This window comes from Haliotis cracherodii, unplaced genomic scaffold, assembly GCF_022045235.1.
Source record: "Haliotis cracherodii isolate W230 unplaced genomic scaffold, xgHalCrac1.p SCAF_16, whole genome shotgun sequence".
Lineage (NCBI taxonomy): Eukaryota > Metazoa > Mollusca > Gastropoda > Lepetellida > Haliotidae > Haliotis > Haliotis cracherodii.
Genome location: NW_027266271.1, coordinates 10,480,129 through 10,496,793, shown reverse-complemented (window position 1 = coordinate 10,496,793; position 16,665 = coordinate 10,480,129). Strand labels below are relative to the sequence as shown.

The 16,665-nt window shown below is 40.0% G+C and overlaps 1 protein-coding gene across 2 annotated transcripts in view; it reads left to right on the top strand.

Moving 5' to 3' along the window:
* The window catches only part of LOC139463375 (dual 3',5'-cyclic-AMP and -GMP phosphodiesterase 11A-like), an 86,475-nt gene extending 72,514 nt beyond the window's left edge, over positions 1 to 13,961 (top strand). For both annotated transcript variants that reach the window (XM_071244634.1, XM_071244633.1), the window contains 4 exons: positions 2,408 to 2,552; positions 9,598 to 9,672; positions 10,628 to 10,711; positions 11,819 to 13,961. In XM_071244634.1, the coding sequence (XP_071100735.1) occupies positions 2,408 to 2,552; positions 9,598 to 9,672; positions 10,628 to 10,711; positions 11,819 to 11,944 (430 nt within the window). In that variant the 3' untranslated portion in view covers positions 11,945 to 13,961. The remainder of the gene's footprint in view (positions 1 to 2,407; positions 2,553 to 9,597; positions 9,673 to 10,627; positions 10,712 to 11,818) is intronic.
* Positions 13,962 to 16,665: the final 2,704 nt, after the last annotated feature.

Sequence of the window (16,665 nt, the reverse complement as noted above, 5' to 3'; positions counted from 1 at the left end):
CGAATGCTTTAAAAGCGACGGAAACATTTCCACAATCATAGGAAATCTCACTCTGAATCTTTATGTATAGGTCTAACCGCCTCTGTGGTCTAGTGGTAGAGCGGCCGCCCGGAGAGCGGAAGGTCCGGGGTTCGATCCCCGGCTTCGTCATACCAATAGACGTTAATAGATGGTTCTTGTTGTTACCCTGTCTGGCGCTCGGCATTAAGGGGCTAAAACAAGAACTGGTCGGCTCGGAGTCAGTACACTGTGTCTGAGTGGGGTATTCATGTTAAACTGCGGCATGGTATCTCAGTGAGCTAGAACTATAAATCGGCATCAGTCTGGACTAGTACAAGCAGACACACACACACATATGCATGCACGTCGCTAAATAAGTGCAATAATCTAGGACGCGACGTTAAACCCAATTTCACTTCACCTTATGCATAGATCTTAATGATAAAGAGAGGAGGCTATTTCACTGGTCTCCTTCTTTCAGGCTTGTAAATCAGTGGAAAGGAATTTAACTCTTCGACTACACCAAAAACTGCATTTCTCTATGAACAAATTAGTTAAAATATGTGTAATATTGTATCTTTGAATCAGTGAATAGATTATCGAGAGAGAAAACTCGAAACTCAACATACAAATCAGTTAACTTACGTATATTCCGTGTAATACATGCATACTAGTTATATATATATATATAGTAATAATTAAATAAGTGGAGTAAGATTGAACACAGTTTTAATAGGCTAGCGCTTTGAACTCGTACCACGTACGAGTCTCATCAGGCCATAACTGAATAACGGACATGAAGTAGTAACATATAGTTACGAGACGTCATAACATTTAGGAATTGTGTGTGTGTGTGTTTATAATGTATGTTGCTTGATATCACAAATGTGAACGTGTCTTATACATGACCAGGTGCATACATGTAGCTCATTAGCTATAACAAGGAAGACACTAATTTAACGCACCGTACGGCAATAAACTGAAACCTGAACCTCAAAGTCCATCACCCTGGATACAATGATGTTGATCACAGTGGCTGACAAACCATTGGTGGAAAAGGCCATGTAGGAAGGGACATCATGTCCCTGTTGACGTCATATCTAAATTAATGACATACTCTATCCATCATCAAATCCTCATAACATTCACTAAACGCACTGGTCATTATGGTAACTGCCAGACACACGTAACCTTTAGTAAAGTTTGCTTACAGAAGAAGACTTCTGACAGGAAGACATCCCGTTCAGTGATTCCTGCTCAAATTTCTTCGCCCTGTTCTAATGAGTCTGCATTCAACTGCTCTGCGGCGGATCAGTTTCTGCGTACAAAGGAGACGCTGTCGAAGTATATGATAACCTCCAATCCTTATTTCCAGCCAGGCAATTTATAAAAGAAAACGCAAACTGGTGGTCTGCTCTGAGGCATATGTCTAGTCGACGCCTAATGGACCTCAGCCTGCTGGGGTATATTGCTCACGATGTGTCCATTTGGCTATGCTCTGAAACATATTAAGAAACCATTAACGGCGCCAGGGAAATTATAAACAAAAATCACAATACCGTTCATCGCAATAACGATTAAAGCTCATGATACCTACAATCTGAATCGATATTTTTAAAAGTTGCAAACCCGTATGTTACCCACATTTTCATGTGTGTTGCCGTGACGGGTAAAACGGGAAACGTGAACGCGCACAAACGTAGCCTGAATTTTTAAACGAATGACATATTATTATTTTTTTAGTTTGTACGTATAATCGGAATGCTAAAAATAACGAACAATGCTTATTCAGTGAATTATAACTGACATTATATAATTACACAAAATGTATGAGCAGCGTCTTTGGTGATTCCGTTTTGCACTGATTGGAACATTGGAAAAAGATGATGTCAGCATCTCAGAAAAACAACACCACTAGGAACATAACTCATTCAAACATACAGGAAAGGCTCATTTCGCTTTTCGAATTTTTCATCATTAAGAACCTTTCAAGCTTTCATTGTAATGTATCTCGTTATCTATTGTCAGTATAACCCGTAAACGGACAGAAATAATGAACACAAATGGAAAATTCCTCTTCATGTATCATCAAATTAACATTCTTGTGTAATCTTCTCCGTTGTAACACATTTGTCACAATTCAAAATCATGACTGACTCCGATTGTAAAGCCAAAATGGTCTTGAGGACTCTTCAGAATTGGGGCGCAACGAAGCCTTATACTGTATGTTGTAATAACTGTCAGCTGTCAGTTTCTAGGTAATAAAGTGATGTCATCGGTTATCCAAGCCACGTGACAGAGCATATGGCTGCTTTCATCTTACAACCATGGCAATGCTATTATTATAACATGTATATATCGCAATCTCAAAGTATTGTCATAGATGAACTGTGTGTCCGATTTATAGGAGGGTGCGAGACAAATTCTTCACTATGGTGAACCAAGGAGACCAAAGCTGGGACGACAGGGAATCCAAGGAAATATTACGGAGCATACTGATGACATGCTGTGACATCGCCGCTATCTCCAAGCCCTGGGATGTTCAGAGAAGGGTACGTAACGCATTATCAAAACCGACATTGTATGATAAACCCGAGTGAAAAATGAACCACACCGTAATATGTGCTCGTTGTTTTGAACCACCGTCAGTAGTATTCCAGCTATTTTATTATATTAAATAATCACGTATGGGCAAGTTTAAGGAGGTGGACGGCACGATCAACTTCGCATGGTGGGTTACGGTGACTCGCAATCAGGCAGGTACATGTGCTTTACCAGTAGACTCTCAGTCGAATGAGGCACGGGGGACAAAGGGATGAGGACGGCTCTACGTCACTGCCAGTCACGGTTAAACAGTAGGACATCGATACGTTTATTGAGTTGAAAAATGTCTTCCTTAGGTATGCATTGCCCAGGCGACTAAGGCACCGTATTTCGTTGTTGCGCCACTTTCTTCGTGGGTTCGAATCCCAGATTCGCCCTGAATATGTTTTTGGTCGAAGATTAGTCAGCACCACACGCGTGTGCGTAGTTTCTCCAAAGTGCTATCTTACCTTCTGCATCACTTCTGGCTTTCATCTCAAATCAAGCCGTGATATATTTTGTCTGAAAGTGAAATGAAATAATGTCGTGGCCTGTTTGTACGACGTCTATCTTCCGTCGTCCGTCGTGTGTCGTACACATCTTCTGGACGAATGACGCTAAAACGCGTTCCCACCAATTATGACACACCGATTTGTTAAAGAGGTTTAAATCCGATTTTCAATATGGCCCCTTCGAGCCACAGTTAAAAACTTTATTTTCGTTTTGACATTGACGTATACGACTTCCAGGGACGACCCAGATGTGTTAAATGGGGGAAAGGTTGGGACAGAGGGATGCAATGACGTTGTCCCGATAGTATTGGCCTGTGACTCTGCCGTGGGCAATATGAAGCGCAGTTCGGTCAGTCAATGTAATATCACCCGAGATCATTATGAACCCACCCCCAAAACGATCATGCTGTACGACGTTAACGTCCATGAAAATATGAAACGTCGATTATCCTAGTGCTGACGTTTCCTATATCACTGACGCCTATGATTCAAATGACTTGCATTAAGGTGTGGGACTACACGTGGACGTCGTGTAAGCGAGTGCGATCTGTGCAGATGCATGTCTGGACATGTACATGTACCTTGTCATCTAATGCAGACGGTTCCTCATCTGAGTGGCATGTTTGCCACCGATTTCTTAATGGCATCGTTCTGCCTGATCTGTCCTGGGTTGGAGTAGTTGCCCTTGGGCGTTTAGAGCGGCGTCGATCATCGACGTTATGTGTTTGCTGGCATTGGGCCCACAATCCCTTGATGACAGAGTGTGAAACATGCATGTGAGGGCAACATTATTCTGACGTGTGCCCACCTTCATACTTGCCCACTTGCCTATAGCCCGTAGACTTTCAGGACATTGCAAACGTCTCGATATCAATCAGGTTGCTTCCTTCATAATGAAATGTGTTTAATTAAGTGTCTTTGAGCGTTGGGATCCAAGAAAACAATATCTGTCTGTTCTTAACTGTGTCTGAGAGACAATGGCAACATGGCATACCACCCCTTGTCTGAGGTCATGAGTCAATGTTGTATTGTGCAGGTTGATTCTTCGGAAATGTTCTTGCCACAGAAATCACTTACTTTCATTACCAAACATTGGCGTATTTTCCTGTAGTTTCACCTCAAAACAAAATACCCCCTCTGCATAGTAGATATTTTCCTTGTTTTGATGATGCTCTTAAAATTTCTAAGAGGCATTTTGCTTCTGGAAGCTACTCTGAGACTGAGGAAGCTAAACTTTGGCATGCATGTTTATCATTATTATCACATCATATATTTTAAAATCATTACATTTTACTGTTAGTTTTAGTCTTCATTATTTATGCACAAATTATTTAAATATAATGCTGTCAGCAACTTCGTTTAAGTGTCTGTCTTTGGTAACATTGTAAACTGTTTACTGCATATCCATGGCACTGCTTTTATATTTCATTTGGTTTTATAGCTCGCGATGCCATATTATCATTACATTAAACAGGTAAAGTTTTACTTTCAAAGAAAACATTTATTATAATGTCTAGACAATAAAAAGGATCACGAGACCATCTGTCAGTCTGGATGCGTTCTGTTATCATTGATAGGTGTCTCGACCTTGTCAAATATGTATGAATAGTTAATCGATGCTTTAAAATGTCAGATGAAAGTGGATAACATTTATATCATAGGAGCCGTTAACACAATCAATTCTATACAGTTGTCAATAACGTCTATTAATTATCGCCGTTAAAGGATCATAATGTATATTGGTCACATTGAAGGATACACGGACAGTGCTTCATACTAAAATGTCAATGCCTTTGGGTATTTGTGACCACATCGCTTTCATAAGAATCCCCGTACATTCAAGCATCTACAAACGAATAACGTGATGACACCTTGACCCACTTGCACAACGCGATCTTAACTCTAAGATGATTGTAACTCCCATACTTTTACATAGGCTTACGATAGTCTTAGCGCTAAGGTCGCTTTGTGCAAGTGGGCCCTGGTGTTGAGCATGTCGTTTCTCCGTACATTCAAGCACCTACAAACGAATAACGTGATGACACCTGGTGTTCAGCATGTCGTTTCCCCGTACATTCAAGCACCTACAAACAAATAACGTGATGACACCTGGTGTTCAGCATGTCGTTTCCCCGTACACTCAAGCACATACAAACAAATAACGTGATGACACCTGGTGTTGAACATGTCGTTTCCCCGTACATTCAAGCACATACAAACGAATAACGTGATGACACCTGGTGTTCAGCATGTCGTTTCCCCGTACATTCAAACACCTACAAACAAATAACGCGATGACACCTGGTGCTCAACATGTCGTTTCCCCGTACATTCAAGCACATACAAACAAATAACGTGATGACACCTGGTGTTGGGCATGTCGTTTCCCCGTACACTCAAGGACCTACAAACAAATAACGTGATGACACCTGGTGTTCAGCATGTCGTTTCCCCGTACACTCAAGCACATACAAACAAATAACGTGATGACACCTGGTGTTCAGCATGTCGTTTCCCCGTACACTCAAGGACCTACAAACAAATAACCTGATGACACCTGGTGTTCAGCATGTCGTTTCCCCGTACACTCAAGCACATACAAACAAATAACGTGATGACACCTGGTGTTGAGCATGTCGTTTCTCCGTACACTCAAGCACATACAAACAAATAACGTGATGACACCTGGTGTTGAGCATGTCGTTTCCCCGTACATTCAAGCACCTACAAACAAATAACGCGATGACACCTGGTGTTGAGCATGTCGTTTCCCCGTACATTCAAGCATCTACAAACAAATAACGTGATGACACCTGGTGTTCAGCATGTCGTTTCCCCGTACATTCAAGCACATACAAACAAATAACCTGATGACACCTGGTGCTCAGCATGCTGTTTCCCTGTACACTCAATCACCTACAAACGAATAACGTGATGACACCTGGTGTTCAGCATGTCGTTCAGACAGCCCTACTCTTGAGTGGAGATCATGACATGACTCTAGAAACCACTCCGCGACGGTCAAGGCCAATAAGATAGTTCTCTCTAAAGTAATTTGACAATTACAAAGTGTTGCAATTCGTTGGGTTGATATGGCAGATGTATCCTTGGGCATTAAATGAATGAAAGTAGTTCCTAAGTGGTCGGATCTGACACTGGCACACTGTAGAATCTCATGATGGAAGAATAGATTTATACCATCACTGCTCTCCACATAAAATGCACAAATCTTCCATTGGTGTTCAGATATCTGTCCACCACTGTGACCTTCCCTTGAAAGACAATTTCACTGGAAACTGTTTATTGTAAGTGCCACGGCTATAATACGCCGAACATATACGATTCACCAGAACAAAAGTTCTTGAGACCAGAGTTTGGAGTCGTTTATAAAACATTTCAATAATCTTTAATTTCTATCCACTGATGAAATTAAGATATTTCTGGTATTTCTAATACAAGTGGAAATATCATTGAAAATTTATGTACTTCGCTAATTTGCTGTTATCTATGATTCGTACAAATGTGCATTTTTACACTGACAAAGATGAGCTAGAATATCTTATCCATTCTCATAGATACATGATACATACCATCTGGCTGTGGAGGGGCATTTGTTTTCCAGGAGAATATTGGGGAAAGTAGCTTTGACATGTTTTTACCAACCAGGTAAATTTGCAAAGTTTCGGTATATAGAAATGGCCTTACGTTTTATCATTAATAACAGTGCGATAAAATAGTTAAAAATACTTTAGCTCTTTGACAGATAACCCCTAATAACAAATCTGAGTAACTAAACCTATCCGTCAAGCAAAAGCCCTTGACCTGAGAGGAAAGACATCAACTGACTGGCTCCATGCCAATCCTGCTGAAGCTGTTTTCAATAGCTTGATATAAATTGCTATTGACAAGCGCTTAGTGACCACGTTCTTCTCGAAAACAAAACTCAGATGACCGAGTATCGTTAAATCGAATAACAAGTTTGCATTACCGCTATTTTAAACTGACGAAAGCATCAATGCCTACTTTTTTTACATGGAAATTTTGTCTTTATAACGTACACGTTTGACTTTATAAATTCTTTCATACCATGATAATAATAATACATGAATATTTGTAATGAGTTATAGTTCATCCGTTGAAGCATTCCCAAAACGCGAAGACCATTATGGCCCCGGTCTGCGCTCGATTTCTTTCTCAGCTCCCTGGGGAATACCCGTGAGGCGCTAGAAGGTTTAACTTGAGCGTCACATTATTATCTTACCTTACCGGGTATCCATTCACTACTGGGCGAACAGAGGCATATTTCGAACAAAGCCATGACCCTTCAGTGAAGGGCAGGAACGAATCCCCAGAAACTCTAGATCTCGGGAGTCAATCTGCCGATCACTGTCACCCTACTACTCTTTGCGACCAACGTTGCTTACCTTCGCCTGGTTGGTGACCTGTGGTCAGTATATTCATATTTGTGCAGTCAGTGACTTTTAAGCCATTTTAAAACTTTAGTCTGTGTGCTTGATCTCTTGTTGTGGAATGAGTACTCACTGTTCAGATAATATAGTGTCTTCACTTGGGCTTTCAAATTATGAATTGATCCATGAAGCAGAATGGCTAATAATATCTACATGAATTACGTTGTTCTTGATAAAATTCAGTTCATGTGTTGGGCACATATAGGTCATTTATATGATCCTTATTGCCCAGCCTACTCGTTAAAGCGTTCGCTCGTCACGCCGGAGACCCGGGTTCGATTCCCGACATGGGTACAATGTGTGAAGCCCATTTCTGGTGTCCCCCGCCGTGATATTGCTGGAATATTGCTAAAAGCGGCGTAAAATCATACTCACTCACTCACTCCTTATCGCCCTAATCGCCTTATCGCCCTAAAAATCTAACACAAAGACCAACCTTGGACACAAGTAGTGTACAAGTGCATTGATTGTGTCTCGTACATATTTCATCGTTACCAATGAATGTTCCGTTGGACACTGTACTCCCTTTCCGTTGTAAGACTGGAAAATAGGCATCGGCGGACATTTTCCTAAATAATTTAGTAGAATGGAATGTTAACCGGATATAAAAAAAGTATTAAACGCTTATTACTGAACATACGTGTGACCCAGTCGTCTAAAGGCGCCGCAATTCGTTCTTCAGAGTTGCGTGCCTTGGCCACACCAGAACCATTATTGTCGTTGGTACGCACCGATTATGTTTCTAGGTTTGTCAGCACCATAACCGTGCTCGTGGGTTTAACCAAAGTGGTAAACGTCTTGGACCTGCATCACTTCGGGCTTTCCTCCCATGCTAAGCTGACACGCCGTGATAAACTGGAATACTGTTCAAGGCGGCTTTAAACTTTCTTACTTACTCACTAAAAATACACACTGAATCTGAAGCATGAATCATACTATTCATTAAATGAACTTTGCTGTCTACTCACTAGATACTGGTACAACATATTTTCCTGATGTACAGCTTAGTACTCAAGATGTCAAACTATTTAAGGTCAATGTGTCATTCTGTTTTGAGTCCAATGTATTCTTTTAGTTAAGGTGAAATGACGCGTAAAAGATACGAGGATGTGTTGGCTCATAATAAGGTTAGACGCTTGAAGATCCGGTTTAGAATAGATCTTTAGCAACCCAAACTAGCCGTAAAGGAGACTATGCTTGTCGTAAGAGTGGTAGTCCGCGGACTTGGTTGATGCATGTCATCGTATCCCAATTACGTGGGTCGGTTCTCATGATGTCAATCACTGGTTCTGGCCTTGGTCCAGACTCGATTATTTACAGACCGCCATCATGTGGCTGGATTATTTCTGAGTACGGCGTTAAACAACAAATCAACCAACCAACCATTATCAGGTTATCCTGTTTTGGTTACTTTGACATGCCACATACACATACAGACTGCAGGCTGTAATTCAATTTTAAACATCCTGTCAATAATAATGGACGATGTAATTCCTTCGTTGATGTTCTCGGAAACTTTCAGCTAATGGATTATGTCACTGGCGAAACAGGAATCATGTTCCTCACTGGAGCACTGTGTCATCACAGTCAGGATACACGACTAGTTTATTCAATTACATGCACAGTGTGCGTGTTTTTTATATTTAATTTTGAGACAGATGTAAAAGGTAAATATTTGTTGGTATTGTATTCAAGCTATCACTTGCTCTACAAGTGACTTTCAAATATTTGCAATGACGGTATTATAATGTTTCAATGTTATATCGTTTGTTTTAGATTTCCGACATCGACTACTGAAGTGCTGAAGTAACCATGTTATCATATGTTGACACACATTGAAAAACATGTTCGATTTATTTGTAATATTTGGCAAAATGGCCACAAAATTAAAAAAAGGTTGTTCTGTGAATTCACACATGAGATAACAAACAATGTCGTCGTTTCAATATGATTTGATGTGTTTCGAGTTGTACTTGAGCATAAAACATGCCTTATTTCTGCGTCAGTATAACTCATATTTTTTTTTCAAATAGAATGCAGAACTGGTGATGACAGAATTCTTCGACCAAGGAGACAAGGAGCGGAATGAACTAAAAATACAACCACAGGTAGAATGAATATTCTATGTAACCGGTAGAGCACTGGATGATTAGATTATTTAATTTACAGTTTTATTCACCGATAGATCCCTTAATCTTTGCTTGAGGTTGTAAATTAAGTCCAGGCGATGATATAAGGACACACCATATACAATGACGCCAGATCGGAATAGAGTGACGACATCGTAAAATATAACTGATACAATTATTCTATAAAAACGTCACACAAGAATAACCGCCTCTGTGGAAAGAACGTCTACCCGGAAAGAGGAAAGTCGCCGGTTCGATCCCAAGTCACTTCATAGAAAGGTTACCTGTTGTTTCCCTGCCTGTCGCTCGGCACTAAGGGGATGAAGCAACTCTGCTCGAAGTCAGTAAAATGTGTCTGGGTTGGGTATCCATGTTCAGTTCCGGCATGGTATCTCTGAGGATTAGGAATATAAAACCGACATAAATCCGGACCAGTACGAGCGGACACACACATATACTCACACAAACACGTGCATGTTAGTTCTTAGATAAGTGAAATCTTGAACGCTATATAAAACGCCATTTCGCCTCACCTCATTCAGGAATATAGTGTTGCCGTATACAAAATGTCATATATATTTACTCTGCATATACATTGACGACACATGGCATGGGCGTTAGAACAAAAATGTTTTGATGGATATTAATCAAATTCGGCGGAACATAGCGAGAATATTCATTAATCGTATATTTCTAATACCATTTTACCCATTTCGTGAATGAGAAAATACTTTCTCTCAGGATACATGTCCTTTCCATTAACTAGATGATATAGAGATTTTTTTAAGACTGTATGAGTGATTTCTGAGTAGTCATTCAGTTAGTTTTTGTTGAAGTTCCTTGTTAACTATGATCAATAACTCAAGGAACAGCACGGTAAAGGTAAAGCACTTCCTTACCATGAGAGCCGTGTTCAACTCATTCTATATTTAAGGCATGCATGGACAGAGAAAAACAAGATGAGATTGCCAAGCTTCAGCTGGGATGGATTGATGGAATATGCCTTCCCCTTTATAAGGTACTGGTCATGCAAATTGGGTTTGATAATTTCAAACAAATGTCTTTAAACGTCTACATAATCAATTATTTAAACTTTATTATCGAAAATGAGAAATTAAAAACTTTTGTTTTGAACGCCATCCAATTATGAGTAAGTGAGTATGGTTTAATGCCGCTTGAAGCAATATTCCGGCAATATCAAGGCGGGCCATCCAATTATGAAATTATTTAAACGAGTGTCATTAAACTTCTAAACAATTTAATCATACTGCAAGTAGCATAACCTTTTCGTTATTATCAATTATTTAAAGTTCATTTTCAAAAATGCATGATAAAAACCTAACTTCTATTGTAACGCCATCCAATTATGAATCTATTATCGGATGTATGAACACTAATTATTCCCAGAGGAGATGAAGATGAAAATGTTATGTTCGTGCATGGTATATTTATGTAGTGAAGTTGGGTTTGTTAAAACGTAAATTATGTATTCAATATTTGATGGATTTAATTGCTTGTTTTTACTGCAACACCTGGTATCATCACTCTCATGATAGTGGTTTCATAAATACAGGGGACACGGGTGGCCCAATCGTCTAAGGCGCCGCGATTCGATTTGCAGAGTTGCGTCCCTTGGGCATGCCAGGAACCTATGATTGTGGGTTCGAATCCCGGTTCGCCCCGATTATGTTTCTAGGTTTGTCAGCACCATACACGTGCTCGTGGGTTTCACCAAAGTGGTAAACGTCTGAGACCTGCATCACTTCGGGCTTTCCTCCCACATTAAGCTGACACGCCTCGATATAACTGGAATACTGTTAAAAGCTGCGTTAAGCCAAACTCACTCACTCACTCACTCATAAACATATGCTCATGATATAGTCGGGATCGTACAACAGACTCTGCTTTTCACAGAGATTTTCTCATGAATAATGAAGTGTTTTGTCGCTTTTAAAGCATTCACTCATTAATTTCAATACACTTTTGGCGTCGTGTGATTACAAAAACGTTGCTAAAACCGGCGTCACACTTATATTTAGTTATTCTTTCTTGTAAACTGTGAAGGATGTCGGTTTTTCATGTAGACTAATGCATTTGCGATATTTCTGTCATCAATCAATTCCAGCACCTGGCTAAGATGGACCCGGTGTTTCAAGAGATGGTGGACGGGGTCCTTGCGAACAGAGCACGCTGGGAAATCCTTGATGCTGAGCGTTTGTCAAAGACGGCAATATTGGAAACTGGAGTGTAATCGCTTAAGCAGTATGTCAGTGCCACCATTATTCCACATGATGCGAAATTGGATGTTACACTATATTTCAAGGACCAGTGTTCTGACTCACAAAGTGTGCGGAACAACTTGTGACTTTCATCATTGGAATTGTAAGGTTAAAATGCGAACGTTATAGTCATTTCTTTACACTGTAAGAGCTGTCACGGGCCTACACGTAAACCAACTAAAAATGAAGACGTCTGTTTGTTCGTTGTTTCATCCAGCTATATGATGGCAGTTTAGAAACAATCGGGTCCGGACCAAACAATCGAGTGTTTGACATCATGACCATGGGTCTACGCAACATGGATACGATGACATGCAGCAACAAAGTCAGCGAGGATGACCACCTTATCCAGTTTGTCGAAGCAGAGGGTACACCAATTCTAACCCGCATCTTCAACGGGGCAAAATGAAGACGATGCTGGATACAGGTCTGTGCTGACTTATGGTGTGTCCGGGACATTGACAAAAAGTATTTCCTATTATATTATTTCGTATTTATTACATACCCTAGACCAGGAGATGTTGCTAATACGTCATAACATTGTATTATGAGTTGAAGTTCATGCATAAAGGATCTGTGATTGATGAACATTTCAGCCTCGGATATATCAAAGAGACATCAACCGAGTTAGATTTATCCGACTGCTTGTACTTCACTATCCATATGACCATACAAGGATATGTGCATGTGTGATTTGAAACAAAGCTAATATTTATCATATCACATATTAATATGGAACATATTTGTCTTTTCTCTGAAAATATCAATTTTGTCAGGTCACGAGATGAGATACATCTGTCCTTTAAAGCAAAAGACAAATGTTCTCCTTAGTTTGTTTTTTTCTTATGTATCGTCGCGATGCGACAGGGCACGTTGTGGGGTAGCCTAATGGTTAAAGTGTTCCCTCGTCACGCCGAAGACCGGGTTCAAACCTCACATTGGTACAATGTGCAAAGCGCGAACAGTGCTAAAAGCGGCGTAAAACCATACTCACTCACTCACCCATTATGTGACCCTAAACCAAATTGAAAGTAGTTCCGGCATAAAGTATTTTTCGATTGGAATGTCAATTTTATATTTTCAAGTAAATGTTGTATTTTCACAGAATACGTAATCAATGCACATACCAGTTATGCTCATATGAACAGTAAATGTCGGTTGTCACCAAATGAGTATATATAATTGCTTCTCCAAGGCCGTCAAATATAGAGCTGCCTGCGTAAATGATAAAAAGTTGTTTAGTTCTTTAGTCAAGTATTTGTTCATTGTATGAATTTATAGGTTGTTAGGTAATACACCATCTTATCTCCCATTGTCACTCTTGGTGCACGATTTCATTTTCAGACAGTAAGACGCTGGTCTTGATGGGCATTTTTATTTTGTAATTTCTCTACAGAGATGGACAGGGGACACCGAGGGACTGTAACGCTATTGCGCGTCTCTTTCAACCATTCTTACTGTTTTTGATGTGTTATTTTTTAGAAAAAACGCTGCAACAGTTACAACAAAATGCTGTAAAGTATTGCGTCCCACTGGGGCCCATGGATATATATATGGGACCTTACAAAATTAGCATGTAAAACGAGTCCAAGCCGATGAGACGTCCTTGTGTTTATCGTCTTTATATTGCACTGCTAGTATCACGTCTAACCAATTCTTATTTCATTCAAATGTTTTTATCTTTGGGATTCACATCTAACTAATTCTTATTTCATTCAAATGTTTTTATCTTTGGGATTCACGTCTAACTAATTCTTATTTCATTCAAATGTTTTTATCAAGTGGATTTACATCTAAACAATTCATATTTCACTGAAATGGGTTTTTTATCAAGGAGATTCCAGTACTGTCTAATTGCAGTTTGCATGCACATATATTGTACACATGCGTCTATAATAAGAGGTATGCATATGGCAATTCAAAAGGAACTTGTTCGAGGAGCTATTGTTTAAAGTGCTGACGTTTTGTATGTTCAGATATGTAATACGTATGAATGATTGCAGTCGGCATTTGTTTTACTTCTTCATGAATAAAATATATCGAGAATGAGTTTAATTCTTACTGGCGCCATTTATGTGCTGCAAACAGATGTTGGGGGTAATGCCAAACTTATCTCTTGTGTGGACATTTTTGTGACTTGTGATTTTGAGAGTGATTTTGGTTTAATGCCGTTTTGAACATTATTTCAGTTATATCACGGCGTGCCAGCTAAAGCCACAGTTCTTATACGTTTACCACTTCTGTGAAACACACGAGCAAGGGCATGGTGCTGAAAACCATAGATGCAAAATCAGGGCAAATCTGGGTTTCGAACCCACGATCATAGGTTTCTGGCATGCCTAAAAATCGCAATTCTGCACAATTGTTCACCCGTGTCACCAAATTATAATTATAATTAAGTCAAAAGTTACTGGCAAATTGCGTTTTGACAAAACATGTATGATACACTGCCTGGATAAAAGAAATGACATAGTCGAAATCGTACAATGGATCCTGCTTTAAGAGATTCCTTATGAATATGGAAATGATCTTGTCGCTTTTATTTACATCGTGTCCGAAGCGATATGTCGTGCTATTCTTGCATCATTGGAGAAGTGTTGTTCTACAAAATGTGCTCGAATCACGAGCTGTACTTACCAGTTATCAACCGTCCATATACTCAGGTATGAATGTTTAATTCCAAAGCGGTGAGTCACAAACCTGGACTCATGAATAGAGAGCATGATTGAATGCCATCTTTGATGTATCTGAGTAGTTCAATCAATGTTCACTATTGATTCATATTGATCCATTTATATAACCGCCGCCCCCCCCCCCCCCCCCCTACCCTCCCCCCAAGAAAAACATCATGAAAGAACCCAAGTTCCTAATACGACTCCATTTTTAAAGTTTCCCAACCTTTCATGCCCGAACTGTGACATTTAAATATTCTGTTTGGAATCACCCTAAACTAAAAGCGACAAACTCTATTTGCATCATCATACGAACCATGCCTTTAAAGTTGAAAGCTATAAAATTGTGATTGGAGGATGTATCGACGTTTAGTTCTTGCACAGTTTGCATATCGTTCCTCTTTGAGTCAGCGACATGAAGCGTGTTGTCACAATCAGTATTTAAATGAAATTTCAAAAGATTATGTTGAACGAAACTATTTTATAACATTAAAGCATATCACCAACGTGCTATTCATCTGATCCCTAATGCGCCTAGCGGGTCACAGGAACCGTTTCAAAGATGTTCCTGAGAAATATATCATGTTTGGTTTTTGAAGGCCATGCAACTTTTTTCTGCCTTGTGGCGGATTATGTCCGGTCTATTCCAGCATAGCGTCACTAATCATTTGATCCATGTTGTTGGGTTACTTAAGTCGTATGAAGTATTTTATCTATGGAACCGTACATATCTTCTGTGGCGACATGGGAGTATCTAGGGAAGTGAACGTCTGGCTGTGCTGAACAGTATCAGCGAAAACTTTAAATTGGTAGGCCTTGTGTAGTAAGCAGAGATTCAAAACGTTAGAGGAAAGGAAATTGGACATGACGTAAGGAGAAGATTAAAGAGTTCATGTTTTTAAGGATCGATGGCAGAAACCAAATCATCATATGTATTGTGGACGTCAGAACCGGTGGCATTTTGTTACGGGCTGTTGAAGGTCATAAGTTGAAACGGAAATATAACGGGTGACGACGCAGTTATCAAGTTGAGGCAAATTATCCAGGGTATAATATAACTACAATGTGTGTTGGTAATTCGCCAAATCCATCTATTGCAGCAAGCTCAAACCGTTACATATTTTACAATTGATCAGTGTGCACTCGCAATGCATCTAATCTCCCTGGGGAGTATACAATCCAGTCTAACCTATGAAGCGTTATAGTATGCTTTGATTATCAAAACACTGTCGTTTGACACGAAATTTAATTAACTACATGTATGTATTCCCCGGGTGGGTTCAAAGAGAACAGGTTTACGTTTTCAGTTCCTACAGGTGACATTTTGATTACAATATGTTGTTCTGCAAATCACTGTATCTTCCTACGAAGTCAGTGAAACTCAATGAACGTTCTTAACTTAATGTGTCCAGTTTAACAAAATGAACCCAAACATACTTAATATACATGATAAACACAGTAGGTCTGAAATGTTTCTCTTATGCCGGACACTAGTGAGAAGGTTCGGGATTAAGGGCTCAGTCACACATTCAGGATTTTTACTACCGTCCTTGATATGACCATTCCCCATTAAGATTTGTCAAAAGTCTGATCAAGATCCTGTGATTCGTGGCGGGAAATTCACAAACAATCAGACAGCGTCCCAATTCTCCCGAATGCGATCCGACAGAGATCAAACAGTGACCCGACAGTGAACCGACAAAGACGGTTCACATTCGGCAAGATCTCAACGCAACCTGGACTCAATTGGACTCAAAGAAACGGCAATGAACGATTCATGCCCGTTCATCACGACAGCGTCCCGATTAACAGGGTAGTGTCCAGACGATTTAGAAACGATACAGGAGAATCTGTCACGACATAGTCACGATTGTAATCCGACTTGACAAAATCGGCTTTCGAGTTTCCCGAATGTTATGGGACGCACCATACTGTCGGGAGTGCTTGGCCGACCTCTCTGGACCTTTCCCGATCCGTAGGACGTATACGACTGCGTTCAGACAATGAGAGGACATTCCAGA